This window comes from Ooceraea biroi, chromosome 1 (assembly GCF_003672135.1).
Source record: "Ooceraea biroi isolate clonal line C1 chromosome 1, Obir_v5.4, whole genome shotgun sequence".
NCBI classification, from domain to species: domain Eukaryota; kingdom Metazoa; phylum Arthropoda; class Insecta; order Hymenoptera; family Formicidae; genus Ooceraea; species Ooceraea biroi.
The window spans coordinates 22,294,834-22,315,502 of NC_039506.1; the positions used below are offsets into that span (position 1 = coordinate 22,294,834).

The 20,669-nt window shown below is 46.6% G+C and overlaps 1 protein-coding gene across 9 annotated transcripts in view; it reads right to left on the reverse strand.

Moving 5' to 3' along the window:
- Nucleotides 1-20,669, reverse strand: part of LOC105283503 (teneurin-m) — a 603,501-nt gene that overhangs the window by 301,958 nt on the left and 280,874 nt on the right. For all 9 annotated transcript variants that reach the window (XM_026972358.1, XM_026972360.1, XM_026972357.1 and 6 more), the window contains one exon: nt 4,436-4,747. In XM_026972358.1, coding sequence (XP_026828159.1) covers nt 4,436-4,747 — 312 coding nt within the window. The remainder of the gene's footprint in view (nt 1-4,435; nt 4,748-20,669) is intronic.

Below are 20,669 nucleotides of genomic sequence, written 5' to 3' on the forward strand. Positions count from 1 at the left end.
CGTAACAAACTGTTAACTAGCTCCTTGTGGCAAGTAGCTGCGCCACGATCGGAGAAAGAAAAGTTCGGAATGCGCCGCTCGTCCCGGGCGATCACCCACTGCAATGATTTGACGCGGGGTGAAGTACTCGCAGCTGCAGTTTCCCGCAAGTTTGCGCGCGATGATCTTGGCAGCGATGTAATATCTAGCCTGTAAGCGGTTTAGTGATACTCCGGTAGAATGTACTTCAGCGAACACTAGATAATCCACGCATCGAGTTAATACCATCAACTATGTATATGTTATCCCGTCGGAAATAACGTGCGAGGATCGAGACATTACGAAAATTCTCTCTCTCTCTCTCTCTCTCTCAGCAATTGCGAAAAAAGCTTGTCACAGAAAGAGAAGTATTTAAACATGTACGTGCGTTGAATTAAATCGACAACTCGTCTCGTACTCGTTGCGCGAAAATTAATTTACTAAAACTGGGCAAATTTTCTGGCTGTTGGTCAGATTTAATTATTATAATATTCTCCAGTCCTTACGTGTTTAACCTGCTTCCTGCTCTCTGTTACAATTTCAATGAAATTTTCTACTACAGGCGAAAGCAGTCATTTCTCATGTTCGATGCTACAGACAATTGGTAAGGGCGCGTACCAAGGCGCGTGCGGTTACAGAGCGTTCGTAGTCCGCGTCATAATCTCGTCAGGAACATTGGGGAGTTGCGTGCGAGCGGTCTTGGAGCGAGTGGTAGCTACGGGGTGGCCGTTGCACGTTCGCCGCGATAGGGAAGAGCTCCCAGCGTCAATCCTCCCTTTCACCCGCGTCCTGTTCGCGCTACCCTACTTACTGAAACGCAAGACCGGCGTCTCCTGTCGATCGAGCGGTAGAGAGACGAGCGAACGAACAAGCGAGCGAGCGAGCAACTGCGCGAGCAAGAGGGAGTTTCATTTAAGTTAGAAATTGCTTCTTCCGTAGCGATGATGGGCCGCAAATTGGGCGCGAAACAGAACGCGGAGGCGAGAGAGAGGAACCTCGAACGCGGAGGAGATGACGGGAGACGAGGCGATGAGAGAGGGCGCGAAGGAACCAGGAATACGGGCAAGGGGAGCCGAGGGAACGTGCGTGAACGAAAGGGGTGTATCGATTTTTTATTTATGTGCCTGTCTACCTGGCGGGAATGCAGTCTGGGTCGACGGGAGGACAGCGCGTCGCGATGTACGCCGCTTATCACGCGAGGCGACGAGCGACGATAACACGTCGCCGATCGTGGGATCAAACGAAGTGTTAACGAGCGACTAACTCACCGGAGCAGGACCGATCGTTACTGAGATCTTCGCAATGATAGACGCTCGTTAATGCGAGCCGACGCAGCCGAAATCCGATATTCTACGTGAGCAACAAAGGATATCCCTTTTCCTGTCTCTTTTTTTCCTTTTTTTTCCTACGTGCATCGAAGTGCTCGGTCATCGCGTTCTTCGGTATAACGAGCCGTGATTATCCGACCGGCGACAAAAGCCCGCGTTACTCAAGGGTATTTGATAAATTGTCGCACGCTGCTATTATTGATGGTGCAAACATAATCGGTAAAGCTGCTACATTGATAGCGATGTCTTGCCTTTATTGGTGATGCAATTAAAAAATTGCGGAAAATTACGCGATGAGAGTTTCGAGGTAGATAGCGATCGACGGTTCGCGTATCAGGCGCGAAGTACGCGCACGTAAATCTCCAGTTTAGTTTCATGCTTTCAGTTCGCGCAAAGTTGAATGGTTATTTATAACCGTCGCCGGTTTGAATACGTATTGTCGAGAAAAAGTCACGCGGTAGCAGTGGCGGCGGCGGCAGCGAGGCATTAATTATCCGGAAAATGTATAATACGCAGACGAGGAATTCCAGAGCCGAGTGTGCGTTTGTGATAAAGCGGCGGCCGGGAGTTCTTCCTCCGTGTGGATATCGAAGGTCGGAGCAGCGACGGCGGTGGCGAGGACGACGACGACGACGACGACGACGATGTGGATTAGAGTGCACGACCGGAATTTCGCGGCGAAATCCATTCCTGTGCCGGAACTATGACCGACCCAGGAGGGCTTTCAACCAGGACGAATGAATACCCCGGAGGGAGTATTACTTCCGTCTCATTAACGTGGCTCGCGATTCCGCGTGCGGCGGAATCGAGAAATTCGTCACGCCCGCCGTCCGTACACCGAGCGAAAATCCTAATTCATTCCGCGCTCGACGATGAAAGCGACGATTGCGCCGACTGTTAATCAGGGAACGATGTATATAACGCGGTTTATCCTCCCTCCCGTTCCCCCTGCTTCCTCCCTCTTTTCTCCGCTTGTCGCTGTAAATGATAACTCATGTATCACCTCGTGTCTGTTTGCCGCGCTGCGAATTCCACCGTGACGAGAATTCGAGTCCACCGGGATGATCGAAGATGCTAGCATTAATTCGCCACATTGAGTTACGCACAGAGCAATGTAACGCGATCGACCAAGGTGTCTACGTACGGGGTAATAACTCCCAGTGTGTACATGCTAATCCGCGTAACGCGTAATCACGCATTCATACAAACGAGTGGATTACCACGTAATTAACAATCTAATCTAATTCGCGTTAATGAAAATATCAGTTTACGGGGAAACATTACAGAACATTGTGCGAAAATTAATTTTTCATGCAAAATATTTTTCAAACTTTACATCCTACAAGTGTGTGATCATTATACAAATCTCAAAACAATTTTATCAAATATTCCTACTTTCATCAAGTTTGTTGATCAGTTAGACACGTCATTCCTTGCTAAGTTTCTTATGTTTCAGAAAATGTTAACGTGATATTGCATGACACATTAATATCGAAGCACACTTTTTGCAAAGTCAGGGCAAGGGGCATTCTCATAATTCGGAGGCACATGTCATCTTGGCATGATCGAAGGCGTCACTATTAATCCGTGACGCTCCGTGGCGCACTATGCAACGGTAATGTAATCGTCTAATACGCCCTCCGGATGACGCGATGATTTCCACTGTCATGCTAATCCGCGCGGCCCGTAATTGCGCGTTTATGCGCGCTCGAGAGCGGGATTGACCTCGAGCATTATGTGTCCAGGATGTGTCCCGGTCTGTCATGGGGCCAGGAATTATTTGCTCGTGGAAGAATAGAAGCGCACGTATGATGGATGGCGCCGGCGTGTTGTCACGTTAAGAGGGAACCGGCGGAGTCGTCATGCCAGAGATTGAAATCCGCAAGAGTTTCTCCGCTTTCCTTTTCATCCCGGCGCTGCGCGGCCGCGAGTCGCCGCAGTCATTATGATTCAGCTGAAATCTTAATGGAGTATCGAGAATTGCGGCGGGTGGAAGGAGCGATATACATTTACGAGTCCGCGGCGGTCTCGCATTACGCCCGATAAAAGGGAAGACCCTCTGGCCGCATTTTTTCCCCCATGCCGGAAACGAATCGCACCGGAGATTCGATGCCACGTCACGTGCGGTCGCTTTACCGCCGCGATACCGAACACGTCTCCATTATATCGCTCCTATCCATTTGCGGAGGCTTTTACACCCTTACGTGGCACACGCGGCGGCGTATTTATTTAGACCGCATCATCGCAAGGAATCATCATCCTTATATTGTTCCGTCGCTCGCGGGTAGATTTCACGTTGCACGCGGAAATTTTCTCCCGGTCGGCCGACGTGGTCGGGCTGCGCGATCAATTGATTTACTCATCTTACAGCACGGCTGCGGTGATAAATACCTTTCACGCGCAAGTGTCCACTGCGTTGAGTACGTAGTCGGTGCGGAGCCGTAGGAGAGCTCGTTTCGAGGTGGTACGCGTTGGGGTGAAGGTGGTGCAGGATGGGCTAGACGGGCTCCGAGATATGGTGTATACCTTCGGAGCGATACGTCATCCCTGACAAGCCGGCGTGCCGATAACCCCCGTCTACGACAAACCCCGTGTGTGGCCTCACACCTCATCGCCGCAAGGGCCATCCATCATGTTTGAGTAATGTAGGGGAACGATTTCGCGTTATTGCGAATGACCGACTCTGTCGCGCGCGCGCGTCCTTTTACTATTCTGTCTTCCCGTGGATTATCTCCGAAAGATTTGTTCGGTTAACGCGATGAACTGATGTCATCGCGCCTCCAGGATAGTCGATAGCTTACTGTCGTCTTTCAATCTCACGATCGAGGAGTGATCGTAAGCGGCGGAACGGCAAACAGAAAGTAGTTGTTCCGCGCCGAAATAAATCACGTTCTATATTCTCTCCAGATCATCCAGATTTTTTTATTCTTCCATTAGCAACGGCGGAAAGACCGGACAACGGATAAAGAATATTGGATTTTTATTTACTCAGCAATAGCTATTCTTATTGAGAGGTGTGCATTCGTTGCAGTTATAAAACAGATAATACATACACCGCGAACAAGAGAACGGAAAGCGGATTTACTCACCGTTATGAACGAGCAGCGCAGAATCGCGAGCAACAGTGATAAGGTCACTGTCGGTGAGAGTTTCGTCGGATGCGTTACCGGAAGTCGGAGTGTCGCTGAGGCCGGCACCGCTGCCGGGCATGTGATACAGGGGATGCTGCTGTTGTTGCTGTTGATAGGCGCGTTGCTTATGCTGACTGGTGTTGTAATGATTGTGATGCGACTGGTTGGTTTGATGGTTATTTTGCGGATACGCGCGACTACGCAAACTGGAGGTATTATCCTCACCCTCGCTGCCACTTAGACTGTAGGCCGGATAGAGCCGTCCCTTCCCTGCAACGAACATTGAAACAACTTTAGTTGCTGCATCTCTACTCTCGACACAATTTCTAACAAAGTTTTATATTGTCCTCTTTCAACGATAATAATAAATCTTGCATTAATTATTGATTTGCAGAAACTTTTTTGTAAACATCTCACACAGAAAGATTATCTGAACATCAAGATTAGTGCCAGGTTTTGATCGACTAAAAAATGAGCAATTTTCGTTTATATTAATGGTTTACTGACGAATTAATAATTCTATATTAAATGTCTGTGTTTATATTGATCATTAATTTCTAAAAATATTTTTAAAAATCGGCCACGATGGTTCTCTTGCAAATTTCAAGATGATTATTTTTAAAAAACGTCAAAATTGGTTGAAAACCAAGGGCTCTAGATTTTTTTGAAACAATGCATATCTTGCAGCCCCACGTGTGTCGCGGGGAAAAAGGCGGGACGCTCGCGAAATATACTGCCGCGGAATTTCAAAGTCCGCTCTATCGCGACACGAGATCCGACACGGGGTTGCTCTTTGTCGCAAAGAGAACAAAGCGCAAAAGGTACCTCGGTGCAAGCTGTCGCGACATTGAAAAGAGATCGGCGCGACGACGGTCGACTCGCCGAAGACACAAGAACGTGCAACGCATTAGGAGACCCCGAGGCTCTCACGAGGAAGAGGAACAGAAGAAGGAGGAAGAGGAGGAGGAGTCACAGAAGAGCTGGAAAACAATCCTGGCGTCACGCACACTTGCACAAATAGCGGAGGAACGCGAGACTTCCGCATCCTTCGGGCTGCACGACGAACGTTCGAGGAGAATGTCCGGTGCAGACGTCTTCCTTTTGGCTCCTGCGACTGGCCTCTATGATTTTATCGCTACCGTTTCACTCGAAGCGCTCCCGAGAGGCCGGGACGCTCGCGTGATATCGTGTTGCTTTCTTTTTTCTTCCTTTTTTCAAAGCAATAATAGCGCGTAAGCGCGGACTTCCGGTTACCGAGTTGAAGGGAGTCGGCTAATCGCTTCCCAGAGCGTGTCCCAATTGTCATCGTTTCGTCGGGGACACATTTCTGATACGCGATCCCTCGCGGTACCAGATGTCGCGAGTCGACGAGCGAGTCAAGAAAAACCGGTTTTTGGAGAGACGAGACAAGACGAAACGAGGGATCGCCGCGGCCGACCGGCGCGCGTTATGGAAAAAGCTGATGGCGCGACGATCCACCTCGTTATGGCGATGCCTTCGGGATAAATCGCGCGAAAACTTTGATCGATGCCTCCCGCCTTTGACCTCTGATCTCGCCGTACGGCTCGCGCGGGGTCTTGCATCAGCGAGCCGTGCTATCGGGACATCGATATCGCCAAGTCGGTTTTCTTCCCTGAATTGGCGTCTTTGACACGCCGCCGGCCGATCGATCGACCTGTCGCCAAGAGTTACGCTGTAGAAAAAAAAGGGAAAAGAGGCAGAGGTTCGTTAGCATCTCGTTGAAGAGCTGGAGGGATGAGAAATCGCGTTCCCCGATAACCCCCGTGCTCCCTCCGACACGAAATGGTTTATAGGTGGACGTGTATCAGTGTCCCGGCTACGGAATCGATTATCGACAAATCCATAGACGCTGGATCGGATGGAAATTGCAATTCCATTAACCGCATCTGATTGCGCGTCCGATCGACAAATCGCGAGATTGTGTATCTTTTTAATTATTTGAAATTAAGAGAGAGCGACAAAAAAAACAGAGTGGCTTAGACACACACAAGTAACTCGGTTCAAGTATCTCGATGAATTGAACATTATCTCAGCCGATCGCGCCGAACGCGCCGTCGTAATCAGCTGTCGAGCTAGAGTCCGAGCAGGACGCAGCTCCGTCGAAAGGACCCTCGTCGGCCTCGCGTGATGGATGAAGTTACAGCGAAATGCAAATGTTATTAGTGGTATCTATCAGTTGCGCGTAATTCAACATTCAATTATGATCTGCATCGTCGTATCGGGCATAATGCATTGCTCCGCTCATCGCGATCCACCCGCGCGCGCCGCCCCTATGGTGTATCCTCGCGGGTGTACAAATAATCTTCTGACGCGGGATGGACGCGCATAAAGGAGGCTCCACCGGGCGGCGGTATTGTTAAAAGCAAAAAAGTCGCCGTTACCAATCACGGGGCGCGGTTTACAGGCAGAGGGGGTCCATTGTAATTAGGTTTGTGCGCGCATACCGTTAATGGACACAATATACCGAGGCCGCGTAACAACAACGCGACTCATCGCTAACCGAATTACTCCCCCGCTCCCGCTCACCCTCCGTCTATCTCGCATCCACCCCCGGTCCATTTCCGTCGTTGCTTCCTTTTCTCGCCCCCTCTCCTCCCGCTCGCCGTCCTATTGTTTACCCTTGTCCGTTCATTCTACAAACGGCCCCGGGCTAAACAAACTTACGGGGTTTTAACGCTTAACAAGCTTAGTGATTTTGTAATTGGGTTACTGGCAGTCCATCCTGCCTCCCCGCCGAGCATGGAAATCGTAAAAACTCTTGCCCGTCGACGTGACGGCATCCTCGTCGACACGATCCGCGGATTCTTTTTCAGCTGCTTACGAGGATGAGGTCCGATGCGTTTTACTGCACATCGAGTAAACACGTGCTCCGTGCGGCGAATGGCGTCTGCATATTACGCGCAACATTAAATCGCGCACCCGAATAACCCTGATATATAAACCCTCGCATGTGTAAGTGTCCCATATGTCTATGAGTATGGGACTACGAAAACGGTATGGCTCGAGGTAGAACCTCAGTGCTCTCTGAGGGTTTTACAGCGCACAAAGTGCTTCGCGAATAAATTTTTCACGTTGTGGACGCGGGGGTGTATACCTGCGCGCCGGGGTAGACGTCGACATCTCGAAAACGCGTCGAGAGAACAGTTGCCAGTATGTTGAAAAATAATATTCCGAGACATTGTTGCGGATCGTGCAAGGAATAATCAGTTTCGAGCTAGTTTCAGCACGAATACGCGAACGAGTATTTTAACTGAGAAACGAAAACTTTGTGTGTGTTTTATTCCTCATGCATTGAAGCAGGAGCAACGATAGAACCGAGTTGCATTTCAAGGCATTTTGTTGGATAAAATGTTTTTTTATATAAAATAATTATACGCGATGAAAGCTGGTGTCTCGCCTGTGAATCAGAAATAAAAAGGCAAAGTGCTAAATGGTTTGATGAAAATTTACCACGATCAAAAAATGATGGTTTCAGAAGCGAGCAAAAACGCGAAGCTTACCATTTTTTTCGACAGTCAGAGAGTAGTGCAAACAATCTGTGCCACATGATAAATGCAAAATATTAAAAAGATATCGTCTTATTACACGGATACAACACGGTCATCCTTTTGCATTTGCAATACGTGATCTTTTCATTGTGCACAAGATTTTTTTTATTTTATGTCCGTTTATTCGACAGCAATTGTACGGCAGTTTTCGGCTCAAAAACAAAGGGAATGGCAAGCTGAATAGTATATCGACTGTAATGGAGCTTTTCGAATAAAATAGAATTTTAAATATTATTCTAGTGAGTTTTTTATGTGATACGAACTTTGTCTCAAAACTTATGGACCGCACTGTGTGTATCTGCAATATATACGCGCGTGCACTCGCTCAAACATTTTCTGTTTTCCGGCACCACGGTATGCGCTGGGAGAGTGAGATTCTCTTCGAATTTCACGTATATCCATAATACATGATCGGGTTACCATGGGGGAGCATTGTGGCCACTATAGAGACTGCCGCGTTCGTAAACCGAATACTCGCGCGGAAGCGCACCCGCGCCCGTACTTGGAGGCTTGTATATTTCTTCCTAATCTTCAACGCGGATTCGGTTAACCCCTATAATATCATCATAATTCCCATGTTACCGCAACTGGACGCGAGCGTACTTGTGTTGCGTACACGTCGCAATCTATGTAGCATATTTTCACAAATACGACGCGAGGAAATCGCCGTTGCTCGAAGGAACGAGCGTAAAGAAACAGCCGTAATTCCATTAACTCGCTTAACGTGTAATGAGTTAATTGCACTTAATTGTCTTTCTGTTTATAGAATGTATAGAGCGTATGAACATAAAAAAAATACAAAACTATCACGTCGCGTTGTGTGACTGTCTCTGCGGGTTCAATTTTGCGCGCGGTGTATCGTCGGGTTTTATATATTTGCGGGTACAGGTGGATGCGGTATTATGCACTGGAATAACGTGACACAACGTTACGGCGCTCCGACACGCACAGATAACGGGAGTTAGAAAATATTTTCGCCTAACGAGCATAGTGAACTTTCATTGTCGTGCTGGTTATGAAGCAGAGGCACCTTTCCTGTCGCTCACCAGGCGCAGCAAGTCCGCATTGATATTAATGCGGACCATATAATGCCAGCGGCTATTCATTTGGCCCGGAAGAGATAATTAGGCAACTGTATATCGCGCAACATAGGGAAATGGAGCGGAAAGTACTCGTTCACTAGCTTACTCGCGTGTCAACATAATCTACTTATCGATTAATTAACTTTGAAGATGCAAAGGCGCAGCAGACTAGACGTCGGACTACAGAGGTGGAGGCTGCGGGTTCGCGTCCCATCCTTAGCATTTTTTCGCGACCATGACGGTGGTCGAGAGCGTTAGACGCTTGACTGTTAAACCTGATCCATACTATCAGTTCGTTCAGGGTTCGATCAAATATTCTTCTATTGTTTATTATAACGTACGCATTCATATTATAACGTTCAAGTCTCGCTTCGCTCTCGCTCCAGTAACAATCCTTCGAAAGAATATTTTACCGGAGCGTGATCGAACCGAACCTGCGCTGATAGTGTGAACAAGCTTGTGATCAATCCACCATCAGTTCTTTTGCAATTTGTCAATATCGAGTATTGTCTATTAAATGGGTATATAATGTAAAATATTCTGCTTCAATTTTTCTATTGATCAAACTAGAATGAACTCACATTTTTCTCATTTTTTTTTTCTCTTCACTTTTTCTATCTTCATTGTTCAGTGCCACAGCAATTATGGCTAATTCTTCAACAAAAAATAATTTTCCTTTTTCGGGAAAAAATTATAACGGACTTGACAATGGGAAAATAGAAATGATACTAAACTGGGATCGAACCGGACCGAGAGCGAATTGCGTTACTGGACCGTGAATGATTTGATAGTGTGAATATTCTAGTAATATGATCGGATCGTGAGTAGAGCATGAACGGATCGATAGTGTGGGTCTTAATGCCGGAAGCCCGTTGCGGATTTGAATCCTGCTTTTGGAAGTGTGTACTAGTGACGGCACAGTTAAACATCGATCGCTAACGTAAACTTGATAGATGCAACAGTCATGTAAAATTGATTGTCGACGAATACGTCGTATCTGTTTATCAACGAATGTTTGCGAATCTAGGCCTCGCGCACGCGTTATGCGTTTACGCGTCGTCCGCTCGTTAAATTCACTACACGAAATCGTTATTAATGCCGCGTGCACGTCGCGTGTCCGCGTGCCGTTGCTCGCCTTGCACGACGTGTAAAAGTGCAGGATTCGGCGTCAATATATCGATTACGTAATGCCAGATTTACGCGAATTGCAGGCGCGGATCCGTAAACGACCGTACACGATGGCGTCGTCTCGTTCGAGATATCGATTCCGGTCCCTGTAGTAAAGACCGGCCGTCGCGACTCACCGGGTCACCGGGTAAAAAGAGCTCTACCTCGTTGTCCTCCGTTTTCACCCCCGTTCCTCTCTCCGGCTGGCAAGCCCGTTACCGTGGATTACATCACAGATAAAAAGATTGCACCACCGATGGGACCAGTGGCGTCCATTGCGAGATTGGATCCGATGTTTCACGATCTTTCTGATAATGGCGGCTGGACACACTGACCGGGACACACTGCCGGAATCGTCTTCGGATTAATCGATTTGCGCCAGCGATAGCATCCCCGAGACGAGACGGAGAGTACGTTTCGCTTCCTCGATTTCTATTCGCTCGCTAAATGAAAAGAGCTTACGTCGGTATCAGCCGAATCGAGGCTTACGGTTTCCTTCGCCGATTGAGGAGCTTTCAATAAAATCGGTGGCCATTATTTTGGCTATTTCGTAACACATAATGTTTGATTGCATAATCACTTCATGATTTGCAGCTATTATTATTAACATAAGTGCACTTTATATCTGATTCTCATAATACCGTAGCAAAATTTTGTAGCGTTTCAGTTGTTAATTTTTTTAGTAAAATTCCAAGACAATTATTGGTCCTTCAGAACTTTTCATCTTCAGACAAATCCGTGCTTCCAGAACTTCTCATCTCTCTCTTTTTCATAAGAAAAGTTAAACAACTCTACGAACTTTTATTACAATCTGATAGTAATAAGTGATTTAAGTAAAGAACATTTTAATGTAATGTTTGATATTATTAATACGTCTCTTGTGTGTGTACATGGCAATATTTTCAATAATACCTTTATAACATTAGCCTAATCGATCTTTCTGATTGATGAACTCCAAAAACATAAAAAATTTTGAAAATATACAAAAATTATCGGATTCATATAGAGCATCGAATTTCCCATCAAAATCACTTGTAGATTCGCAAGAGTAAAGCACGATGAAAGAGTAGAAATTTTCATGACATCAGAAAAATTACTTTTTACCATCAAAAACTATGTCGCACTAAAAATTACATATCATACAAATCACATGTCCCTTTTTCTCTCGTCGCGTGTTTCACGTGTAAACGAATTTCGAGGATGAGAAGCGAAAGGGATAAAATAACGGATGAAAATCCCGTCGTCCCGTTTAACAAATTTAAGTCAGATGATCTAGATACCTCGGAATATAGGATAAAGATCGACGAATTGATAGCAAACCTAACAAAACGAGAGCTTGCACAGAAGGTTGGACTGTTCCTATCATCAGTAAAGAAGTATCAGTATAGAACACAATCCAACTTTCTGTGCAATCTCGTTGCGAGCAACCTTTGATACAGACAATGATGAAGATTAGAATACTCTCGCTGTAGAGCGGGCGTGACAAAAGTGCTCGCTGCCTACAAGCGAGTGACTGCTTTCTTTTTACCCGAAGTCATGCGGCACTTGCCAGCAATGTTTGACTAGATATCTATTAGCGTAATATAAGTTTTGTAACATTTGGAAATGTTAGAAAAATATACATGTTTTTGTACTACTTATTATAATAAACGATTTAATTAATATAAGTATATATTTATTGTCAATCTTAATCGTTGATTTTTCAGGATGTAGAAAATACGTTCTTCGCACATAAATTTTATTTTTTGGTGAGTTCTTCGTGTGCATGGTAAATGCATACACGGATCTGCGAACCTCGCGTGTTCGCGCGCAACCTTTCCTCGCCTGCTGATATATACCGGAGTGGAGTATCGGCCAATTATTTACGCTTAATGTCGTATTTGCACGGAGCGGCGCGTAGAACAAAGGGCAACGAAGACGAAACGCGGACGGAAAAGCGGGCAGAAAGCTCTTCGCGCAGTAACAGCCTCCTAATGAAAAGCGAACTGCGGCCGCCGATAAAAATCGAGAACTCGTGCCGTTTGTGGTTGCAACTGGCTGTTTTTGTGAGCTTTTTAAACTCGATAGAACCGGTGGCATGGGGATGCCAACGATCGCACAATCGTTCCTCGTGTTTTACCTCGAATCCCGGCAAGCCGCTTCCACCGTACCGAAACGCGCCGCGCGCGCAGAATTTACGTAATGAAGATATTCAACAAGATGGTTAATGAATTCGCAATGTACGATCTTTACGCGTGCGTATGTATGCGTTAATTTAAGAGGATTTGGGATGCGCTGAAGACTGTGTTTTTGTTGATGTTCTTTTAAAACGATCTTTAGCAAAAGATTTATACGGTTATGAATCGATTCTGAAATCAAGAAATTGTTCTCGGTAATTTGCAATAGTCTTGTTTCTCTATATGGAACTATATACGCACGTGCGTGCACGCAACCAACTATAGGATTATAGACCGCGACTGCAGGAGACCGCTGATTACTTAGCCGCGGTATTAACACGATATTGCCGATGTTGGTAGATTATCGGTATCATAGATGCTCGTATTATTGCAGCGGCTGATTATGCCGCGTGACGCTCCTCGCCACCGTATCGCCCCCGGAACTGGTTTTCACGGGGAGGCGCGGAGGAACGAAAGCGCATAAACGCACGAACGAGACCTCCCTTCGCCCTCTTCGCCACCTCACCTCACCATGTACCCGCTCGAAGACGTAAAACTCGGGATTACGGTACGCGGCTCGTTTCGAGATGTTTGCGCGAAAAAAAAGAGGGCGAAGTTGGTGGATCGTAAAGTTCGAGATTACGCCGTTCGGGCTTAACGGGGCAGAGGCCCCCGCGCGAAATTTGCATGAAACTGTTGTAAGAGATCTCGCAAGAAAGTGGCAATGAAGGCGCGAGATATATAGGCATCGTTACCGGACTGACGCGAGAGCGAGGCGGGCGTACAAATAGGAGGAGCGCTCCCGGCTCCCGAAGGAGACGACGACTAGGAGACTAGGAGGCGCGCATCCCGTAAAAATGGGCCGTAAAAAAATTTCGAATGCCGGAGACACGGGAATTAAGGCCGTCGCTTTTTCGCGCGATGGAAACGCAGCAGCCGCATCTCATTATATCGCGAAGGATCCGTGCGGTTGAATAGGCAGATGCGCGGAGAATCTGCGCACGGCTATACTCGAGTGAACTGTAATATGTAACGGAAAAAACCAAAAGTCTAAAATGAACCAAACTGTCTTTATGTTTAACAACAAAATATATTTCAAGTATATTTGAAAATAATCATAAATTTAGAATACTCAATTACAATTTCAGGATGCCTCTCGGCAACTCAGGATCACCTGTCCTGATACCTGTTTGATAAGAGAGTGCTAGCCGGAGCACCGAATCGGAGCACCGAATCCGTCCGTCACCGATGATTCGGCATATTTTCGCCATTTTCTAATATTACCGCGACGCTGATTTATAGGACGCCGTGCGCTAGCACTATCTATCGATCCTAATCTATATTGATTTCAAATCTTTCAGAACGAATGAGCGCGCGGAACTTTACAGTCCTGATAAAGGTATACGGGCTGAATTCATTTGCGTCGGCGCTTTTTATTTAAATTCGGAATTATTCTCGTAAAGCATCGCCGTGCAGGAGTATACGCCGCTCGTTCGCATATTAGCTTATGCAAAGTGGGAGCGCCGTGAGACCCCCTTTCGGAGCACCATTAGGCGAAAATGCAAATAGTGGGCCTCGCATCAGTTACCCTTTCACTCATTCACGTGGGGTGCGGGAAAATGCAATTTCGCCGAAGATTTGATCGATTGTTGAAAGAGAAAAGTGTCGGTCGAACGCGTCGAAACGCTCTTAAACTCTGACGTTCTCAAACCGACTGAAACTGGTGCAAATCCGAGCAAATGCAAGAGCACGCGCGCGTAATAACGTTAAATAGCCGGTTGTTACGAAGTAGCTTCTGCGGCTCGCGGGAATGCCTGATGCGCGAAAAACTACAGGTCATGATTGCACACCGAGGATCCGCCAAATAGGGCTCGTTCATTTGATGTCCGGCCGCCGTCCGGCGTTTAAGAGAAAATTATCGAGCTTTTTGCGCATCGATCGTGCTCTTGCTACTTGTTCGCTTGTGTATCCCCCCCGTCCTCCCGCGCACGCGGGGCGTGCTTGGAATATCGATCTAGAGTGAACGATCCGAGAGAGGTAATGCGATGCGTAGGTATATCCTACTTGCGTATGTATGTATGTACCGAGTACTCGCGACGACAAAAAGATGAGTTAACTTGACGTTCTGTCGCTAAGAGTTTTCACGGTTTTCATGAATAATAAATTGAACGCATCGAGTTAAGGTTAGAAGGAAGGAGAGAGAGAGAGAGAGAGAATGAGAGAGCCGTAAAAATTCGACGTACTTGGATGTACTTATTATCATCGCCGTATCTGCTGCTACTGCTGCTGCTGCTGCTGCTGCTAGTACTCTCGAACGTGAAAACTTTGACAGCTCAAAGATTATTAAATGAATTTACTGACGCGAAATAAAAGTATAAGGAAAAAGTATAAAATTAAAGAAGTAATGACGCAAGAAATTTTATATACGGTTTTTGTATTCGTCAAATTAGACTTCTATTAATACAGATATTATTCTCTCATTCTCTTTCTCAATTCTCATATCTTTCGTCAAGAACATTACACAATGTTCGTCCCCTGTATTTAAAGTACGAGGGTGGTTTGAAAAGTCCGTGCAAAGTCAGAGAGAGGCACCACTGGTGCGTATCGAGGTTATTTTCAGTTAGTAGCATCTCTTGGAAGAACATACACCAAGTTTCAGCCAGATCGGTCTATTTCTCTGTGTTTGGCGTTCGTTTGAATCGAGGAAGTCGAGTGATTTCCAAAAAATGGATAGAAGAGAATTTCATGTGTGATTTCGTGTGTGTGTTGAGGCGTCGTTTCGTCACTGTGGACGAAACATGGATACACCACTACACGCCTGAGACCAAGGAACAGTCCAAACAATGGGTTACCAGCGAGGAGTCTGCACCAAAGAAGGCAAAGACCGTTCCTTCGGCCGGGAAGATTATGGCGACTGTCTTTTGGGATTCGCAAGGAATAATCCTCATCGACTATATGGAAAAGGGTAAAACTACAAGTGCATATTATTCATCGTTATTGAATTTGAAAACTGAGCTGCAAGAAAAACGTCCACGATTGGCTCACAAAAAGGTCCTTTTCCATCACGACAACGCACCAGCTCACTCCTCTGGAGTTGTGGCCGCAAAATTGATGGAATTAAGATTCCAACTCGTTCCGCATGCTCCCTATTCTCCAGATTTGGCTCCCTCGGACTACTACTTGTTCCCCAATATGAAGAAATGGCTAGCGGAAAGATTTTATTCAAACGAACAGGTGATTACGGAAACGAATGCCTATTTTCAATATCAATAAACTGGAGCAGCGTTGGACGAAGTGTACAAGCCTAAAAGGAGACTACGTTGAAAAATAAAAAAGGTTTATCCCGAAAAATTAAGTAGTTTTCATTTTTGCACGGACTTTTCAAACCACCCCCGTACTCTGACAACCTGAACTGTGATAAAGATTATCAGGTGAACTCCATTTGGCACACTGCCCTCTCGGTTTTAATTGACTAGATGATCAATCAAACAAATATTGTCAAACGTTGTCTTAAGCAAAACAAAAGAGAGAGAACAAGAAAGAACGATTCAGGCTGTAACCCAAATGCTTTAAAACATTTATTTCTTTCAATAACAAGTATAGTTATTCGCCAGGTAATTCTAATTCAAAGTAATAATCATCGCGGACATTTATTTCTTTCTTTCTTTTTATTTGAAAGAAGGAAAAGGATAGAAAGTATCTTGAAAAACTTGAAACGTTAACTGGACTGCAGTTATGAACTCGATTATTTCCACTCTGTATGCCTATCGCAGTGATAACAGTATTACTCCGTGTAGGCGAGCGTGCCCTTACAGATAAGTGGGAACTTATCGATCACCCTTCCAAGTACGTTCGTGCGCGTGACATCAACTTACCTCGGTCATTCGGCCAAGTCGCCGATGACTCTTCACGTATGGCCGGTGCATATTTTATGCACGGCCAGCACGTGAACCAATGAACCATCTCATGTAGCTCCGGTCGTCTGACAAACTGCGGTACGATTTTCGCGTTACGCCGTAAAATTTTGGTCGATTGCCGTATGTATTCCCTGTGTAGGGATACCGGTGATCGATGAGCCCGTAGATGCGTGCGGGGCCAGGCGCGTTTGTTTTAGACTGCACAGTTTTTTTTAGCACAAGCTTTTTTCCTCCCCCCCCCCTCTCTCTCTCTCTTTATTCCATCCGTCCTCTCTCTTTCTCTATCAACCCCTGCGGTTGTTCGCCAAGTGCGGGATTAAAAAAACAAACTCGGTAGCTAAAACCGCGTAAACCGTTTGCACCCCCACGCGAATTGTAAACAATGTTGAAAAATCTAAATGTAAGTAATACCGACACAGCTTCTACATTGCATTCCACGATGATCGGACGCAATCTCGGTCGATTCGCGCGTAAACGTGCAGCGAGTGTCCGTAAGAGAGAGTCTGCACTTTTTCTCTGGCTGTCTCTCCCGAGTTCGAGTGACAATTAGAAGCAATTTCCGCGAGATAGTTATCTACGCGACGTTTCTCGATTCGCTCCTCCCGCGGCATACTTAATTACGAAATTAATATACAGCTCCAAGCTTTTTGGAGCGTTCGCTCCTTTATACGATTCCGACGCATCAGAGACGCGGCGCATTATAAATTTATTAAGCCGCCGAGGACGAGCGCGCCGAGTTTGAGTAGGAGAGCTATAGCGCGCCAGGACATTCCTGCACTATTGGTAACGCAATTTGTGAAACGCATAATGTTGCTTTTATGTGACACCATACGCGTACGCGTACGCGTTCGCGCGCGTAGTGTGTACGCGTAATACGCACCGCGTGTGTGCGCGTGTGCCAGGAGCAGAGTGTGATAAAGGCGTCTGCGCAGACAGATAAACATTCATTCCGTCCTCCGTTAATTACACACTGCGTTATTTATCACGCTCACGTATATAATGCAAGGGTCGAAACGAATTTATACGGCCACGTCGAATTGTACAGTGCATTACTTTCGCGTCGTTCTCATAATTGATGCGATCGGCCTCGGCGTCGATTCTCAATTAATATTAACGCGCGCCGTTATTAGTGCTGTGAATCATTCGCCTGGCGATCTGTGGGTGGTGCTATTATCTACGAATCGTTTGTGATCGGTCGCGCCGCCGCCGCTGAGCTAAAACCGACGCTTCGTAAGAACGCGCGCTCGGTTTCCGTGTGACGGATGTGCACGAGTGTTAAAAGCGAAATCGAGGATCAGCTGATAAGATTTCTCTGCTGCGATGGACGCGTCGTGATTCAACGGGAATCTGTAACGAACCAATTTAGAGCGAGTGACAGACGAGCGATACTACGAGGACCCTCGAGTTTTCTATTAACCCGAAAAAAAGGCGTGAGAGGTCATTAGAAATATTCGGATAAGGAAATTCACTGATAAGAAGAGGTCGGGATAGTTCATGGGAAAGTTTTCGAGCCCGATGGAGCGAGACCTAACTGTAAGATATATAATCGAGATTTAAGGTGCTAAGTTTATATCGCCAGGGTAAATAACAATTAATAATAGACTTTTCTTTCTCTCAATTGATCTGGCAATGTTTATTGGTACTCAATTACACGATGTTTCGACCAAGTATTCGGTCCTTATCAAGTGTATACAATATAATTCTTAATAAGTTATTTTCAGTCAACATTTTTTACTTTTGAAGCTTTACGTTAATTTTGGTCCTTTTATATGCAAAACTAAAAACTCTGCCTCGTAACGCTTACAATACTTTGCACTCATTTTGAAAATTTTCTCTAACCACACCGTAACGTCGGAATGACAACAAAGTATTACGACGGCCGTTGCTGGCCTACGGCCCGCCGTGCGCGTAGGCACGGCGTCGCAAATCAGAGGATACGCGAAGTCTACTGAAACAATAATTATTCCCGAACAGCGGGATCGTGACGACTCAGATTTTCCTCGGCAGTCTCTCCGCTCTTGATATTCCTTCTCTCTCGATACCTTCTTTCTCTCTCGATAACTTCTCTCTCTCAACCGCGGATCTGAGTCTCGGTGTCACGATCACCGATACGGCAAACGATAAATTGGGTGCCAGGCGCAATCACTTGCGCCGCTCACGAAATCAGCACGTAAAACTAGATAGCTCGACTAGTCAGCCGTCGTGGGTTAGGGTATTATAGGCCGCTGGAAGGAAGAACAGTAAGACACAACGCAATTGTATAAAATAATAAATAATAATGTATTTCGAGAACTTCCGGGGATACAGGGATTCGTCACTCCGAATCACATGGACGCCAACAACGCAGTAACACAACGACCTACGAGAAACACGACGCAATACGCGATGCGGTCGTCACCGCACCCTTTCGAACTAGCGACATACGGATACGCGAGTCAACCTTTTATGTCGCGTGGACTCTCTCGGCACCCGTTCTCGAGATCCTCCCCGGTGATTTCCGCGAGGTGCCGCGGTCCGGTTAGGAAACGGCCGTTATTCTCGGCGCGAAATCCTCTTCCTTCTCGCGATCTCGCCTCAATCCCGGCTCTGTCTCTCACGGGCGTTACTCGGAAAGTCTCGACCGTATTCCACTCGGCAGTCGATATTCCGCTACTAGACTACTCGGCAGTAACGCAGATCCGTACATAAACGTAATATGCGCGACGATATTCGGACTCAACAACGTAAGACGCGCGGCGAGATATTCGGACGCAACGACGCGACCATTATACTCCTCCGGACGACAGAACACGAAACGCAATACACGCGACGAAACACTCGAAATACTTCACGACTTGGCAACGCACAATAACAGTAATACTTGATTACAAATTCCGATCATGATACAAAGACGACAAGATTACGCGACAATTGACTGGAGTTGGCTTTCGAGGTGGAAGTTCTACCCCCCTTATTCGCGACACCGGGGCGGACGGGCCTCGTCTCGTTTCTCGCTCTCCTCGGCACTACACGATAGTCTGTTCCCCTTAGGTACGGGGCGAAACAATTATTTTGGCGACTGAGCTCGAGGCGCCGTCGTAGCCGGTGTAATTACAAAGATATCGCAGAGTGCAACCTTACATAAAGACCCTCGTCCTTCTTGTCGTAGCTGGCTGCTCTCTCGCTCGTTTTCGGGGCCCTCGCCAGGATCGTTCCGCAAGCGTCACCAAACTCCAAGTGACGAGTCGCGGGGCGCGTCGCGAGGTCCTTCACCGTTCGCGCATCGATCCGCGCATCGATCCACCACCGACTTATCGCCGAGCTGCCGCAGCCCCTATCGCCGCTATCTTTCGCACGACGGGTAGCCGTTCCTCAGGCGCTTCCGTGGATCGTTTTATTGCTGGCCGCGCCGACCTTCCCCGGTCTCCACTTTTCCTCGCCGGGCTGGCCAGGCCCAAACGAGGGGACTCGAGGTGGTCGCCGAGGGGTTGCGCACCCCCTCCCAGGCGGTCGAGCTGGCTGTGCTCCTTTTCTCGGGTCGGTACGGAATTCTTCGCTGACGATCCGCGCCCGCAGCTCCGTTCCTCGCTGCTCGGCATCTTGATTCGGCGGTCGGCGGGATCGTTTCCTTGCACGGCTCGGAACCTCCAACGCTCCCGCGACCCTCAGGCTTCCCTTCTTCGGTCTTCTCTTCCGCCGGGTTCTTGCTCCGAGGTGTGAGATACAGTTCTTCCCTGGATTGGTCTACACTCTACGAAATTCTTAACACTATTAATACACTATAAGTACGCGCTCACACGCCGCTCGGTAAAGTATCGCTCCCTCTAAAATGCGAGAGGAACGATCCCGACGGAATATTTGTGCTTCCTCAGTCCTACTGCACCTTGTGACGGACGTCCCGAAACGTCACGTCACAGTATATACTATTCAAACAGGTACGCTTCAAACTTTCTAACGTCATAAAATAGATGGAATTACGGTCAACCGTTTTGTATTAAGGCTGTACAAGCTCCCGCGGGAACCTGATCTCAGAGAATGTAGGAGAGGTAATTTGAGACAGAATCGCAAATAATAAAAGAATAAATTAATCGGATATTTTAATAATGCGTAAGCCAATTGTCATCGTAAAAAACTAAAGAATAGATAATCATTCGCTAAGAAATATTAACAGTTAACCAAAAGTAATAGTAACTTTATCTAGATACAAACACAAAGTAATAAACGGTTTCGCAGAAGCGGTTAGCAGCTCGAATACAATAAACAAAGAGAGATATAATAAAGTCACAATAGAATATGAATCACATAAATCATAGAAACCATAT